We start from the raw sequence: 15,735 nt of genomic DNA on the forward strand, positions 1-15,735 counted from the left end.
GGCAAAAGGGGGAAAGAAAAGGTTCTCCCTGAACCTTGCCCATTCCCGTCAGTTACCTGTGACAGCTTTCTGGATTCTCTCAGCTACAGTTAGAAAGAGGTTTTACTCACATATACAGATGCTCAGGTAAATGTGTAATCCGCTGTCCTTTGGGGACCATAATCCGCTGTCCTCTGGGGACCATACGTGTGCGCTTCCACAGGACTTGGAGCACAGAGGGGGAGATGAGGCCATCAGGGCCCATGGGAACCGATCCTGTCACTCCTAGGAGTTGTGATTCCTTCCTCAGTGTGACCAGGCTGGGCCTTTGAATGCTCCTGTGTGGTGGTGGGGGAGGGGCAGCGGGAAGTAGAGTGGAGAAGACAAGACCTCAGTGAGGAAGCTCCCATCGGTCAGGCACACAGCTTCAGTGAGGCGAGCACTGTGGCCTTTTAGCATTAGACTCGTGCTTTTAACATCTTGGAGTTGAGGTCACCTGGAGAATCCCATGAGTGTGCAGGATCTGATGGTGTGGCCGGGGTGGGGTGCAACATGAGCTATTTTTCCTACAGGCTCCAAGTGATGTTTCATACTCTCAGGACAGCTGGGTGTCCCACCCACGGGCGGTGGTGAATTGAGAGGCTGGGCTGGGAAGCCGGCTGGGAACTGATGGAAAGTGCAAGGCTATCGCATCCAGAGCTGTGTAGCTTTCTCCTCTTGCTGTTCTGTCCTGTCTCGGCCCAAAGATGGAGAGTGGATCTTAGCAGATGAGTAGAAGTTTAGGGAGCAGGGAAATGGGGTGCTTGGGCACAGCAGAGGCGGTGGAGGGCATAGGGAAAGAGAGCTGGCTTCTTGGCCAGTTCAGAGCTTTTGTACTTGGGCTCTGGTCTCCTGTGTCCCGACCAGCAAAACGTGGAGGAGGGTTTGACCTTGACCTGGAGTAGAAGGAGCCTGATGCATGTCTGGCAGTGCATCTTCCTAATCATTCTTTAGTTATGTGCAAATGAGACATCTGAATTGAACGGAAGTAAGCTTAAGTTCTGCACAGTTTTAAAGATGCATACTTATTACAAGAAAATAAAACCCACACAAATCCCATTATCAAAACAGAATGTCTGACTATCACTGCTGTTTTCTCTAATAGATTCTCATTTGCTAATAGATTAGTTCTTCAAAAATACTCATTTTTACTAAATGAAACAAAACCCTTAGGTCTACATTTTTTCATGGAGTCTCCAATAAGGACTTAAAAGTTTCCTTAAAACATTTTCAAATCTCCTCACAGAACACAGCTTTCAAGGCCCAGGCTTGTGCAGCAGTTGCTTCACAGTCCACAGGTCACAGGGTGTGTCGGGGGACCGTGGAGGACGTGAGCCATGGCTTGTCAGTCAGGCTGCTCAGGCAAGAACAGAACTCCATGGCACAGCTTGCTTAGGAATATTTGTCCTGGGCAAACAAGAGCTAAAACCCTATAATAAACATACCTTCTGCCCTTAAAAGAAAAGTCAACCAGACCACCGAGGGTACTTTTAAAATAAACAATTCTTTTTAAGTAACAGGCTTGTCTTTTGCCTCTAGAAATTGGATTATATGGATGTTTAGGCTTGATACTTAGAAGGCACCTATTTCATAGACTAGTTAGCATTTTATACTCAGATATAAGCCTTCAAGTTTGTTTTCTTCTTAAAGGTTTTGAGTAACTAGATATAGTCCACGTGTGTCTGGTTTATATATGTTAACATTCCACTGCATAAAAGGAACACCATGTAATTAATGTGTTAGTGTTTTATAACCAAGGCCTGAGGACAAGGGCTAACGGCAGAGTGAGATCTGTAGTTTCTGCGTCCAGGAAGTTATCCTGAAACTACACACACTTGTAACATTCTTATAACACTTGGTAATTAAAGGCTTGTAAGTTCCTGAGTCAAATGATCTCCGATGGTTAGAAATGGAAACATTTTATGAGAGACCCAAGAAGGTAGCTTCTAAGCTGGACCTGTCAAAATGGCCCAAAATTCCACATCACTCACTGAAAGGCAGATGAGCATGTGACCCAAGCTTCGGGCTCAGTTTGCGTGCTGTGCACTCGCATTCTTGGAATTATTCTGCAGCCTGCTCTCTTCTGTACAACAGGAAACAGCACAGGATACCAGAGTGCACTTTGCTCCTCAACAGGCTAGGTAAATTACCGAAGTGCTGTAGAAATTATCCCTAGAAAACACCAGTGATTGGTGCAAAGTGAGTAGCCGCTGCAGCTCCTGCCACATGACACTGAGCCTATTGTTGACGATGCTGTACACGGAGACCTTGTTCAATTCAGTTGTTAAACATTTGCACTACAGAAAAGATGCCCTAAGCCAGAGGGTTATTGGTTTATAGCAGTTAAAGTGTCTATGATAACGTGACTAGCGTTTCTAGTTACGCAAACAGCCCACTTGTTAGTGCTCTTAGGAGGTTGACCTACTTTCATTCTTCATCATTGGCTCTTGGTGAGTCTGTTTTCTAACAGCTAAGTGGCCCCACGAGTTTGCCTGTTGATTTAGGTTAGTTGATGTTTGCTTGCTTTTTCGATAATCCTTTGAATGGAGCTATTATGTAGATGTTCTTTGGTTAATACAACTTTACTTGTATTAGGTGGATGCAGGTTTTACCTAACAATGGTAAAGGTCAACACAGAGATTGTAACCGTGTTCTCCTTCAGTTCGAATGAGTGGAGACAAATAAGAAAATACACCTGTTGTAGGGTGTGTGCTACTAACTGGGTATTGATAATGTCTGGGATTTTTAAAGTGAGAACATGGTCCATCAACAACAGCATTAGGGTACATTAGGGGCTCTGGGAGGCTTTAAAACATGTCAGTGTCTGGGACCTGGCTCCAGAAATTCTAATTTAGAAAGATGAGGTTACCTCTTATGTATCTTGTAAACTAACTCTCTTCAGGTCATTATAATGCATAGGTAGGATGGAGAATCAATCTGGGCTCCATTAGTTTCTAAGGTATTTGATACACTTGGCTTTTGTTTTTTGTTTTTTGTTTTTTCTGATTTTAATGTATGAGGTTTATTGCACAGTGGTTTGGGGCGGGGGTTTAGCAGAAAAGTTAGTTACAAGTGCAATGCACAGTCTCTTGTTACTGTAGTAGTTCTAGGCACTAGCAGATGGACATGGGGCTAATTAAGCATATAGCTCTCTGAGGTGTTGGTGTCTAGGCTTGGTGTGCTGAAGTCTCCCAGCCGCAGCCTACTGCTTAGCAGTGTAAAAGGCTGTTCCATGATGCTCTGGCCTTGGGTGTCCACAGACACCTTGGTCTATAGGCCTCAGAGGATACTGCCCAGCACTGACAGAGTGCACCCAGTGAGCCCGTGGCCAGGAGATTAAGAGGCTACAGTAAGGAAGATGTCTTCAAATGCACCAGGATTTAGCAAGGACAAGAATGGATCTTCCAAACACTTTTGGGAAAAAAACTTACAAATACTTTTATTTTTTTGGCTTGTTGAGACAGGGTTTTTCTGTGTAGTCTTGGCTATCCTGGACTCGCTTTGTAGACCAGGCTGGCCTTGAACTCACAGAGACCCGTCTGCCTCTACCTCCCCAAGTGCTAGGATTACAAGCATGAGCCACCACGCCCAGCTTTACAAACACTTTTAGGGAAAGGCTTTTGGCACCCTCTCCTGATAGTGTCAATGACCAGGGCGTGGGGCGGTCACGAATTACTTTTAAATACGGGGATCCTGGCACTGTTGTCTAAGTGTGCACGGGAAGTTTTCTGGAAAGATGATCCAAAGAACGTGACAGATTGTGAAAAGAGTATGTGTGCCTTGACGAAAATCACTGACATAAAAGAGGGAAAGAGAGGGGAGACAGTTCTTAGAGACTACACATCCTTCTGGTGTGTGAAAGGGAAAGTGACCCAGCAGGGAAGTGAGAATAAAGGGTTGTCACCAGCAGAAGGAGGCAGTGGTGTGCTGGAGTCACGCCAGCACCTGTGTGGGCAAGGCCAGTCCCAGGGTCTGGGTTACCATGTCGTTAGCTGGGATCCTCCCAAGCTGTGAGCATTTATACAATGGAAATGGTAAATGCTGCTGAAGCTGAGGTGAGAATGTGGAAGCTGCCCAGGATTGCTGAGTGGCGTACAAAAAGCAAGCGTCTGCACTGGAGAGATGGCTCAGTGGTCAAGAGCACTTGCAGAGGACCCAGGTTCCGTTCCCAGGACCCACCGCTAACAACTGGCAGTAACTCCAGTTCCAGGGGATCTAATGCCCTCTTTGGTCTCCTGAGGCATGGTACACTTACATACATGCAGTCAAATATTTATACACATACAAATAAGCCAATCTTGGGGCTGGGGAGATGGCTCAGCAGTTAAGAGCACTGACTGCTCTTGCAGAGGACCTGGGTTCAATTCCCAGCACCCACATGGCAGCTCACAACTGACTGCAACTACAGTTGCAGGGGACTCACCCCCCTTCCCTCAGACATACATGCAGGCAGAACACCAATTCCTGTAAAATAAAAATAAATAATTTTTAAAAAATAAACCAATCTTTAAAAGAAAAATTAACAAGCAAGTGCCAAGAGGTCCGAGCTTCTGGGCTCCAGAGCTCTAGGATCAGGTCTTTCTGGTCAGTGTTGGTTCCCACTGATAGAAGCTGACTTCAATGACCTCAGATCATTGGCTTAAATTGTGAATTATATACTCTGCTCAATCCTCAGTCTCATACAGGGCAGGGGGGGGGCATCTTCAGAGTGGTAGATGTAGGCAGGGATAGACTAGGAAAGAAAATTAGGAGCAGATCGCAAAAGGTCTTGATTCCCCACCTAGCAGCAGGGGAATGGGCGAGTCTCTTGAAGTCACACCGTAGTTAAAGGCAGAGATAGCATTGGAGTGAAAGCCTCATTACTGTACCTGTGTGCGGCACAATGCTTTGGTTGTATTTTTAGGAGTTGGAATCTCCTGTGCGTTATGGGGTGGATGAGGGCAATCCCTTGTATGGTGGTTTGAATACAGATGGCCCCATAGGCTCATATATTTGAATGCTTAGTCACCAACGGGTAGAAGTGCTTGAAAGGGTTAGAAGGATTAAGAGTTGTGGCCTTGTCGGAAGAAGTGTGTCACTGGGAATGGGATTTGAAGCTTCAAAAGTCCAGGCCCAGGCTGTCCTTTGCTCACCTGACTGCAGATCCGGATGTAGCTCTCAGTCACTTCTCAAGCAACCACCTGCTATGTTCCCTGCCATGATGCTAATGGACTGGACCTCTGAAACTGTAAGCCAGCCCCAGTTAGCTGCTTTCTTTTCTATAAGAGTTGCCTTGGTCTTGGTGTCTCTTCACAGCAGTAGAACTGTGGCTAAGACACTTTGGAACATCATGAGCACTCATCCTGCTTTTGAAAACTTAGCTGGAATAATAAGATGGATCTCACAGATGGAAGATCATCGGGGAGGCTGCTTAGGAGAGTGAGCCCTGCAGGCCACGTGAGAGGAGGGCCGGGGTAAAGGTTGCCTTTGGCTGACCATAAGATAGAATTAGAGAAAGGAAGGAGGCTTATAGACGGGGAGGCCAGAGTGAAGGAGCCCAGAAGAGTACCCTTGAAGTTGGCAGGATGGAGACAGAGTTCAGGAGGAGACCAGGCAGCTGGTGTTGTTGTACTGGCTGGATCACAGATCATCTGAGCCAGACAGTGCACAAGGCCTTCTGAATCCATTCCATCTGCCGTGCGGCTCTCCAGACCAGTGGTATGATTTTGCGCTCCACTAGTGATGATGTCATTCAACCTTGGTAACGGCAGTACCAACCTTCATCCTGGGAACAAATAAACAACTTGCAAGATCGCTTTTCACAGAAACTTACTCCTCCTAGCCAAGGCTGCTAAGTCACTAAGCTGAACATCTGCTTCAAACTTGGCGGCTGTCTGGGAAGAAGACAGTTTAGGGTAGCGGTTCTCAGTCTTTCTAATGCTCATGTTGTGGTGACCCCCAGTCCATATAATTACTTTTGTTCCTACTTCAAACCTGTAATTTTCTACTGCTATGAATTGTAGTGTAAATATCTGTGTTTTCTGATGATCTGTGACTTCTGTGAGAGGGGTTGGTCCACCCAAAGGGGTCTCAACCCACAAGTTGAGAACCACTGGTTTAGGGGAAGGTAAACTGACTTCTTAAACACACACTTTGATAGACGTGTTTGCTATAGAAAAATTAAAATACTGAAGAAGGGAGCGTTGACAGTCTAGAAAGAGACTCAGCTTTTCATAGGTCTTTCTCATACAGGAAAATCTGACTAATTCCTTTCAGGTGCTTTTCAGTGGGACGAGCTGGAAGAAGATGTCAGGAGGAAGTTGAAGGATTCAGGGGACGTTTCCGATGTAATCGAGAAAGTTAAATGCATTTTGAAGACACCAGGAAAGGTAACTTAATTTGACTCTGAATTATAACTGGGTTATTTTGATTACTATAACATTGAGTCACTAGCAAAGTTAAATAATTCATAAATATAAATGTTTTCCCTATGTATATGTTTCTGTTTTAAATATTTAAACAGAAACATATGTATTTCTTACTAAGATTTAAATTTATGTGAAGATTAAAATATGTGTGAGTCATGTCTTTGAAATGTTCATTTGTGAATTCTGCCATTGGAACTCCCCACTGGAGCCCTGTGAACAGAGACCAGCCTGCCTCTGCATTCCTGAGTTCTGGGACTAAAGGCATGCCCCTCTGTCCACTCCCTCTGTCCCCCCCACCCACCCACCCCACCCCCCGCCTGCCTGGCCCAAGTTAGGAATGAAAGGCCACCTGGCTCCTGCACCTGCAGCTGTCTCCTGCACCTGCAGCTGGGCCTCCAGGAGGGACACTTTGTCGCATGACGTATTTTAAGTCCAAATTGCTTTGGGAAGTAGGGTTGTTCCTGTGTGAACTTTTTTTTTTTTTTTGAAGAGTTCTGAGCAATAAATTTAACCAAATAGACAGTTGAGGAGTCTGTTGAGTACATATTCAAAATTACAAACTGAGGTTCAAGGTTATAAAAATACTGATGTTGTACGGCCATAAAACTCCAATGATTTAGGTTGTACAGCGTCTATAAAGGTTTTAAATGTAGATTTGTTAAATTTTAAGACAACTGTATTGCACAATTTAGCCAGTTTATTCTTATTTCAGATTCTGTGATAAGCAAATTGGCTACAGTAGATTAAAAAGGTAAGTTGTGTGCAATGGTTAGCAAAATAAAGTTTTTCTTTGAATATAAGAAAAATATCCCTTTAATTCTTTTACAGATGACTTGATTCTACAGCCTGCATCGCTGACATTTAAAGTTAAAAGCTTAAAGATGCAAACTGTATGCGTTTTTCATTCTCTGGTTTTTAAAACTTGTCTTATGCTCATTTAGTGTGTGCGTGTGTGTGTGCACACACATGTACACAGTCATGTATGCCAAAGAGTACATGTGGAGTTGTTTCTTCCTTCCACCAAGTGGGCTACAAGGATTAAACTCAGACAGCAAGTTCTTCACTCACTGAGCCATCTCTCTGCCCCCACCCTTTTATTTGAGGCAAGAGCTCATTGTTCTAAAGCCCAGACCTACTGCACAGTCTCTTCATAGCCCAGGCTAGCTTCAAATTTAGGACTCACAGTCTCTTCATAGCCCAGGCTAGCGTCAAACTTAGGACTTTCCTTCCCTGGTGCTAGCGTTGCATATATGTAACCACACCTGGTTTGTAGTAGCTTTTCATGAAGATTTGTAGCTTTCTTTAGTCGGGAACAGGATTTGACAGAAATATAGAATTAAGGAGTAAGGTCTTTTGTTGCAGGAACTCAGTGTGGCAGGCATCCCCAGGCTAGCCAGCCTTATAGGAGTCAGGAAGTTAATAGCACTCTTCCAACCGAACTCAAGCAAATGTAACCCTAGCAAATGCCAAATACCTGCGTTCTGTTTATTAAAACAGTTTGATGAACTAATTTACGAACCAGCAGAAATTCTCTCTCTCCCCATCTCCCCTCCCCTCACTTCATACATGGTGTGCATTTATATAAGATTCACCATGCGCAGACTCATAGCCTTCATCTATACGGGTGTGCAGGGTCGTGGTGGTGTTATAAACCTGTGTCTTTTCCTTTGGGTCTGATTTGTGACCTGTTCCATTGAGATACTGAGAGTAACATCATCTCTGCCTGTTGCGGGAAGTCTGGGCTGTGGGATTCTACGACATTGAGCTCAATTCCCTCTGCACAGGTGGGAATTAGGAATGAGTTATGAATTCCACTCTTATAGACTTTCTGGGTACCAAGTGTGTCACGGGAGTGTATGTAACACAACGCTGAGTTGGCACTTGGGTGTGTGGGTTTAAATTCTGCGTCTGTCTTGAATTACTGCTGCAGCTTTGAGCAGCTCAGGATTTATTTTGTTTTAACGGGGGCTAGAACAGGTCCTGTAGGCCCCTGCTAGCTGTCTAGTCTGGGGTGCTTTCTGGCTGTGACTCCTTTTTACATGTGTCAGTCACTTGCATCCTAAGTGCCAGCTCCTCCAGTGGGTGCGGTGGCGCAGTGGTGAGATCTGCACGTGGAGGACCAGGATCTGGGTCGCTTCTTTCCCTGCTGCCATGCTTGTGGAGTTCATGCTGGAGCGAGTTTCCTTTTACTTGTCAAGAGGGTAGGATCACTTTCCTCCTTCACAAGCGATATAAATTTCCCTTCAAAGTAGATTAGCACAGGTAGATGGTCTGTATCGCTTACTCCTGTTACCAGAGTTGGATATGAGGCTTCTTAGGGACCGAGGTTCCTGATGTCCCCAGCTGACCAAGCATGGGGGGTCGATGAGAGAATGAGGCTGGAAATCCAGCCAGGGATCTGATGGAGTCATCAGGAATGAGTGAAAATAATTTCACTAAGATCCATGATTAAATCTTTCCAACTGAGGGATTGTGGCCGTACAATTTTAAGATGGCAGCCCCAATTTGGGCAACTCTACTTGAACATGTTAAGACTTGTTTTATTTCACTGTAAAGAAGTATTAGAGAAAATACAAAAGAAAAGGATGGAGTCAGGGAAAGGGAACCGGCCTTGGGCTTCTAGAACTGGGACCAAGGGATGTCTGGATAGATGGCAGCAGATGATGCCACAGCAGAGGTAGACAGCAGCACTGTGGGAGGAGGCAAGTGTGAGGTGACAGGCCCTGTTGATGCAGGAGAGCTGTCTGGAGCATAGATCAAGACCCCAGGGGCTTTTTGTAGGTTCCAGTAGCCTCTTCTGTTTACACACACACACACACACACACACACACACACACACAAACACACACACACACACACACACACACACAAACACACACGATATTTAGAATTAGAAAATTATATTCAAATGGAATACACTCAGATATTTTAAATTTTATTTTTAATTTATATATTCACTTTACGTCTCAATTGGAACCCCCTTTCCTCTTCCCTGTCCCTCCCTCCCTCCATCTTCCCCCCTCCCCTTGTCCTCAGAAAAGGGGAGTCCCCCCCTAACCAACACATCCCAGAACATCAAGTCACTTTAGGACTGAGCATCTTCTCATCCACTGAGGCTAGCCAGGGCAGCTCAATTAGGGCGAAGTGATCAAAAGCAGGCAACAGAGTCCATGTCATAGACAGCATCCCATCAACTTACCAGGGGACCTGTATGAAGACCAAACTGCCCATTGGTTACATACGTGTTGAGGGCCTAGTCCAGTCCATGCATGCTTTTGGTTGGTGCTTCTGTCTCTGTAAGCCCCCATGGTTCTATGTTAGTTGACTCAGTTGCTCTTCTTGCAGCATTCTTGTCCTTTCTGGGTCCAACCCTATGAGAGAAAGCCAACCCCTGACACCATTAATGAAACTCTGCTATGCTTACAGACAGGAGCCCAATTTACCTGGTCTCTGAGAGCTTCCCTTCCCCCACCCTTACCCCCTCAACCCCCTCACCCCTGCCCCAGCAGCTGATTCAATCAGGTGCTGAGACTCACAGCCAAGCATTAGGTGGAGCTCAGGGAGTTCTGTGGAAGAGGGGGAGGGACGGATAGAAGCACTCTAAGATTTTTTAAAATGTTTATTCTTTAGGGGAAAGACCTGCTAGTCCATAAAAGAACCTGTGTGATAGGAAACATATATTTGCTCCTTGTTGTATCAGTGGTTCTCAGCAACTCAGGGTCCCTGGCTTCCTGGCCACTACTTTGCCAGAGGCGTGGTGCTGCTCACTGCCAGCCAGCAGAGGAAGTATTTCAGGGGACGGTCCCTTCAGAGATGTGATTAGAGGTGCCATCATGAGGCAGCGTGATTTCCTGCCTCCAGTTTTCCGTGTGTGTTAGCAAAGCAAACTGACCAGCTGTCCCCTCTGTGCTTGTGTTTTCTCCTGATAGATTAACTGCCTGAGGAATTGCAAGACCTACCAAGCCAGAAAGCCTCTGTGGTTTTATAATACGTCTCTCAAGTTTTTCCTTAATAAACCGATGCTTGCTGACGTTGTCTTTGAAATACAAGGTATGGCTCAGCTGTTACAGGGCTCGCTTTACATTTTTATTTCTTTCATGCCTCCCTCACCTTCTAGCTGAGCTTTAAATACCTGGGATGGAGAAATTAGTGTTCTCTGCTGTGGTCTTACATAAAGTAATATGAGCTGAATTTTTAAGAAAATCATTTTATAAACCAAGGAAAGAAATTTGTATTCTTTAGTGTTTACCCTCCGTATGTATCTCATCTGTCACCCAGGGTCAGCAGGTCACGGGATGATCTTTAATATGTCATTTTGCATTTCATTTGTATGTTTCCAAAGCCTGTTTTTTTTTTTAATTCTTCTGAAGCCAGCTCTCTTAAAAGCTCATTATTTCTTGTTTGGTTTTTTTCAATTAAAAAAAAAAATTGTCTGACCTGCATCAGGCACCCACGGTTATTGCTGAATATGTCCCTTGCAGCACTGTGAAAATTGTTATCACCAGAGCAACTGAAAACTGCCTCTTATCTCTGTGGGAAAGGAAAGCTGCCTAATTTTAATAAAGATGAGCTGTCTTGGAAGCCCATTACTGATTACTTGCATGGATAATTCTGCCACATTACTAGATTAAATGCAGAATCTTAAAGATGAATTGTCAGACACCTTCAATTACACAGCAATAAAAGGAATTGTTTGCAAATTAATTAAGTAGAACTCTAGATGGGCCAGTATAAAGAAAAAAAATATATAACTCTAATTTTGGGGTAGAAATGTGTGGCAGCTAGTGTAGCATTTACTTTTCAACACCGTTCCCCAGAAAGATTCTTCTTGCTTTTAACTTTGGTCATATGCCAAGAAAACTAGTGAATTGAATTTTTTTTCCCTCAAAACTCTGTTGGCAGCACCATATGCAGTGTGAGCCTGGGACTCTGAAAGTGGGACAAAGGAGTGACCTTGAGGTATATTTAATACAAGGCAAGGGAGGAGCCAACAGGCAGCCATAGACTATCTATAGCTCTCTCATCGGGTTAGAATAGCTGCACTGATAGTGGCACACAGGCTTTTTAATTGATGAAATGAAAAAGTACAAAGTGTCTGTCTGAAGACAGCTTCATAATACTCATTATAGGTGGAGAAAATCTCGCTAGAGGCCCATCTGGTGGTGAACACAGAATTAGCTCCTAGGGGAATGCTGCTGATGAAGGCATTTGTGCGACGTGCCTGAGTGTTCTATACAAAAACAGCAGGATAGATAGGAAGCCCCTTCACACTCCAGCAGAAACCACCCCAGCCACTGTTAAGAAAAAAACTTACCCTGCAAATTAAAAACATATTCCTATCTTTACCAAATTAATCATCTCAAGTCCAGTTTTGAAAGATAGAACAACGGTTTCCGTGTTCTGAAGGAAGATGCCTGATGCCGCTGGAGGTGGAAGTATACTGTTTCCCGAAGGACTGCTTGTGGGATTTGGAGGTCTGTCCTTTAACGACATCTGTGATGTATGGTTGATTAGTCTTGTGCTAAACAGACTCTGAAAGATAAGGCCCCAAATTCTGGGTTCACACAAGAACCTGGGGAAGGCTTTTCATAGGGGAGGTGGGGTAGTCTGAGGCATATGCGGTGGATATGCAAGCATTGTCGCTGCATCTAGGCCTAGCCAGTGTCTTACCACTTGCGCTATATGTGATACACACATCACATACAATACAGTCAGCCAAGCACTCTTTTTTAAAAAAACAAAAACAGAGTCTCATTATGTAGCTCTGGCTGTCCTGGAAGTCACTCTATAGACCAACCTGTCCTCGAACCCACAGAGATCTACCTGCCTCTGCCTCCCAAGTGCTGGGATTAAAAGACATGCCCCACCACACCTGGCTGTGGAATTCATTTCTTAAGGTATGGATGGTCAAGTTCTAGTTCTTTCCACTGCCAGTCTTTTTTTTTTTTCCTTAAATAACCTCGGTCTTCTTGGTTGAAGTTCTGGGTGTTCCTAAGCACCTCAGTTTTTTCACTGAACTGTAGGCTCACAGAAGCCAAACAGGGCCTCAGATCCCTTGGGACTGGAGTTACAAACATTTGTGACATGTGCATGCTGGAAATCACACCTCCAGCATAGCAGTCCGTGCTCTTGGCCACTTGGCCGTCTCTCCAGCCTCTCTCATTTGTACCTTGCACTTTTGCTGAACCATAACATAGCTCCCACATTTATAGAGCAGGCATTATGTCTGCTTACAATTAACATAGGAGGCTTTGGCCCCAACCACTGTGTCAACATAACCTGCTGAGAAGGTTTTTTTGAAGGAAATAGGCAACACACGGAAAATAGAGAATCTTTCTCCTCTGACTCTCTGCTGTGTCACTTCCTGACCCTTTCTACCAGCCTCTACCCACTCACCTCCAAATACAAGGACTTCGGCTACCTCTCTGATCATGTGCAGCCACTGCACATAACTTCAGGCATTGGTCCCATGGATAGCCAGTCACTTTTTGTTTTGCTTTGCTTTGGTTTAGTTGGTTGTTTTGTTTTGTTTTGTTTGAGACAAGACTGACCTAAAATTCACAGAGATCCTCCTGACTCGGCCTCCCTGAATGCTAGGATTACAGGTGTGTGCCACTGTACACAGCTGCCACTCACCTTTTAAAAAGTGACATTATTTATTTATTGGGGATCTTGGGTATGTGTGCCCTGGCAGTGGGGTGGAGGCCAGGTGACAACTTGTGGGACTTGGCCTTTTCCTTCCACTGTAGGATTTCCAGGGATAGAATTCAGGTTGTGTGGGTTGATGACAAACCCTCTACCCACTGGGCCATCTCATGAGCCACACCTTGGTGTTTGCTTGCTTGGTTTGGTTTGGGTTTTGTTGTTGCTGTTGTATTGTTTGGCCTAAAGTTTAGTTATGGTGTAACCAACCATATTTTGAGTTTATAATATAATTACATTTCTCCCTTACCTCACTCCAAAGCCTCCCATATACCCCTCTCTGTTCTCCAAAATTATGGCCTCTTTTTACATTAATTGTTATTAAATGCATATGTGTACATACATAGATATCTCTTTGCATACCTGCTCAGACCATATAATGTTCAGGGATGACCATTGGCACTAGACACTCTTCTCTGGGGAAGACCACCTCTCTTGCTCCCAGCTTTCCTCAGTTGTCCATCCTTCTCTGTGTAAGAGTGAGGCCTTGTGGGCTTTTCCCATCCACTTGGGCATGCCCAGTGATGTCATCTTGTTCAGCTGAAATGTGGGCAGTCGTGTTGGTGAGACTTTATGGGTGTAGCTTCTGACATTACTAGGAGACATGATCTTATAGCCAACTCCCTGATCTTTTGGTTCTTACAGTCTTTCTGCCTCCTGCCTCCACTTCCACAATGTTCCCTAAGCCTTAGATGTAGGAGTTGGGACTGGGCTCCACAGCTCTGCATTTTGATTGGTTGTGGGCTTTCTGTAGTGGCCTCCACCTGTTGGAGAAGTCTCCCTGATGAGGAATGAGTAAATTGGTGGTTGTAGGTTCTTCTCCAATAACCATGACTTCACTAGCCTAGAGTAGCTAACGAGGCTTCCAGTGCAAGGCATGGCTTCCTTCTTGTTGATCAGGCCTTAAATCCAATTACAGAGCTGTTGGTCTTCCCCGAGGTGCATGTGCCACTGCTGAACCCTTAGGGTTACTGCTCCACTCCAGTTGTGATCGTGGACATTGCACAACCCCTTGAAGTTTTCAGATACTAAGTGAGAAACAGTGGAACAACTGGGTCCAGAGCTGATCCCTTGGTACCCTAAGATGAGGAGGGAGTGACAGGTTGAAAGACCTAGGTGGGATTTGTTCTCAGATGCACACTTATACAGATGCAGGTAGACTTCAATGAGTGTCCTTGAAGGTTTTGGGGTTTCCTTTTTCTTTTTTTGGTTTGGTTTTGGGTTGTTTTGTTTTGGGGTGTGTGTGTGTGTGTGTGTGTGTGTGTGTGTGTGTGTGTTTTGAGATAGGGTTTCTCTGTATAATGCTGGCCGCCCTGTACTCTTTTTTATAGAGTAGACTGCCCTCAAACTCAGAGACATCCATCTGCCTCTGCCTCCTGAGTGCTGGGAGTAAAGGTGTGCACCACCACTGCCTGGCTGACCTTGAAGTTTTAACAGACATTGTTCATTCCAAGTGTGAAACACTGTAACCTTCTCACCTATAAATGGGAAAGCGGATGTCCACCTCGGCAGTGGCTACAAGGCACTGTCATGCAGACAGATGCCGCAGAGACTAAAGTGTGACTCTGTTCCTCTCCCCTTGCAGTGGCGGCTGAAACTGCTGGGTCCTGTTGTACTGTTGAACCCAAGCTATAGGCCAGCAGCCACAGCTGATTGGAGTAGATGTGGCGTATAAAACTCTGACATGGGGGGTTGTCTGTGTGGAAGTCAGCTATAGAGATAAAAGGGTTCTAAAATTAGTCTTGGGAAATATTCAGGTGTGCCATAGGGAGATGGGGTCCTTTGCATGTGACCCCATGTTACATGAAGTGCTCTCTAATGAAATCACATCCTTTCCTATTTAGTTAACAAAGTGCATGCTTTAGGTCTCTCTTGAGGTGACTTCACTGTTGAAATCTGAAATAATAAAAAGGTGCAACAAATGCATTTTATTTCAATACTCAGTCAAAACTATCTTTGATGGTCTGTGTAAAGTGAGGAGAAACTGGCTTTGTAATTGGTTCAGTCTTGTCCTTTTTCTTAGAAAAGTTTTTCTGAAATTATAACAGAATGGATACAACAGGAAAAGATAGTTCGCCTTGGCATTTTCAAAGAACATACTTATCTTTTAACAAAAAATATACCTTCTATATATGCCCTTACATAATCACTCACAGTCACTTGCCAGTTATATAAATGCTGTATTATATTCTTTTAGTGCTTGCATAAATACACTGCTTAGAACAGGTAGCTAGGGGCTAGAGAGATGGCTCGGTAGCCATGGCACCTGCTGTTCTTCCAGAAGATCCTGGTTTGGTCCCCAGCACCTATGATGACTGCCTATAACTCGGCTTTCAGGAGATCTCTTCTGGTCTCCCCAGGCGTGCATACACACATACACACACACACACACACACACACACACACACACACACACACACACACACACACCACTGATAAAACAAAACAATAATAGAAAACAGGTAACTGGTTGGATTACATTTTTACAATGTAGTTTTCATAACACCAAAACAGTTATTTAAAGGGTTGTGAGATAAAAGTTCATGTTCCTGTAACTGAAAACATAATAGTTTTCCACACTAAATTCTAATCTTTCTGTGCCACATCT

At 44.6% G+C, this 15,735-nt stretch overlaps 1 protein-coding gene across 1 annotated transcript in view; it reads left to right on the top strand.

The window, feature by feature from the left end:
- Window positions 1-15,735, top strand: part of Rhobtb3 (Rho related BTB domain containing 3) — a 69,572-nt gene that overhangs the window by 38,352 nt on the left and 15,485 nt on the right. Inside the window, exons 7-8 of the mRNA XM_051172249.1 lie at window positions 6,274-6,386; window positions 10,355-10,475. Coding sequence (XP_051028206.1) covers window positions 6,274-6,386; window positions 10,355-10,475 — 234 coding nt within the window. The remainder of the gene's footprint in view (window positions 1-6,273; window positions 6,387-10,354; window positions 10,476-15,735) is intronic.

The sequence above is a fragment of the Acomys russatus genome, chromosome 30 (genome assembly GCF_903995435.1).
Source record: "Acomys russatus chromosome 30, mAcoRus1.1, whole genome shotgun sequence".
NCBI lineage: Eukaryota > Metazoa > Chordata > Mammalia > Rodentia > Muridae > Acomys > Acomys russatus.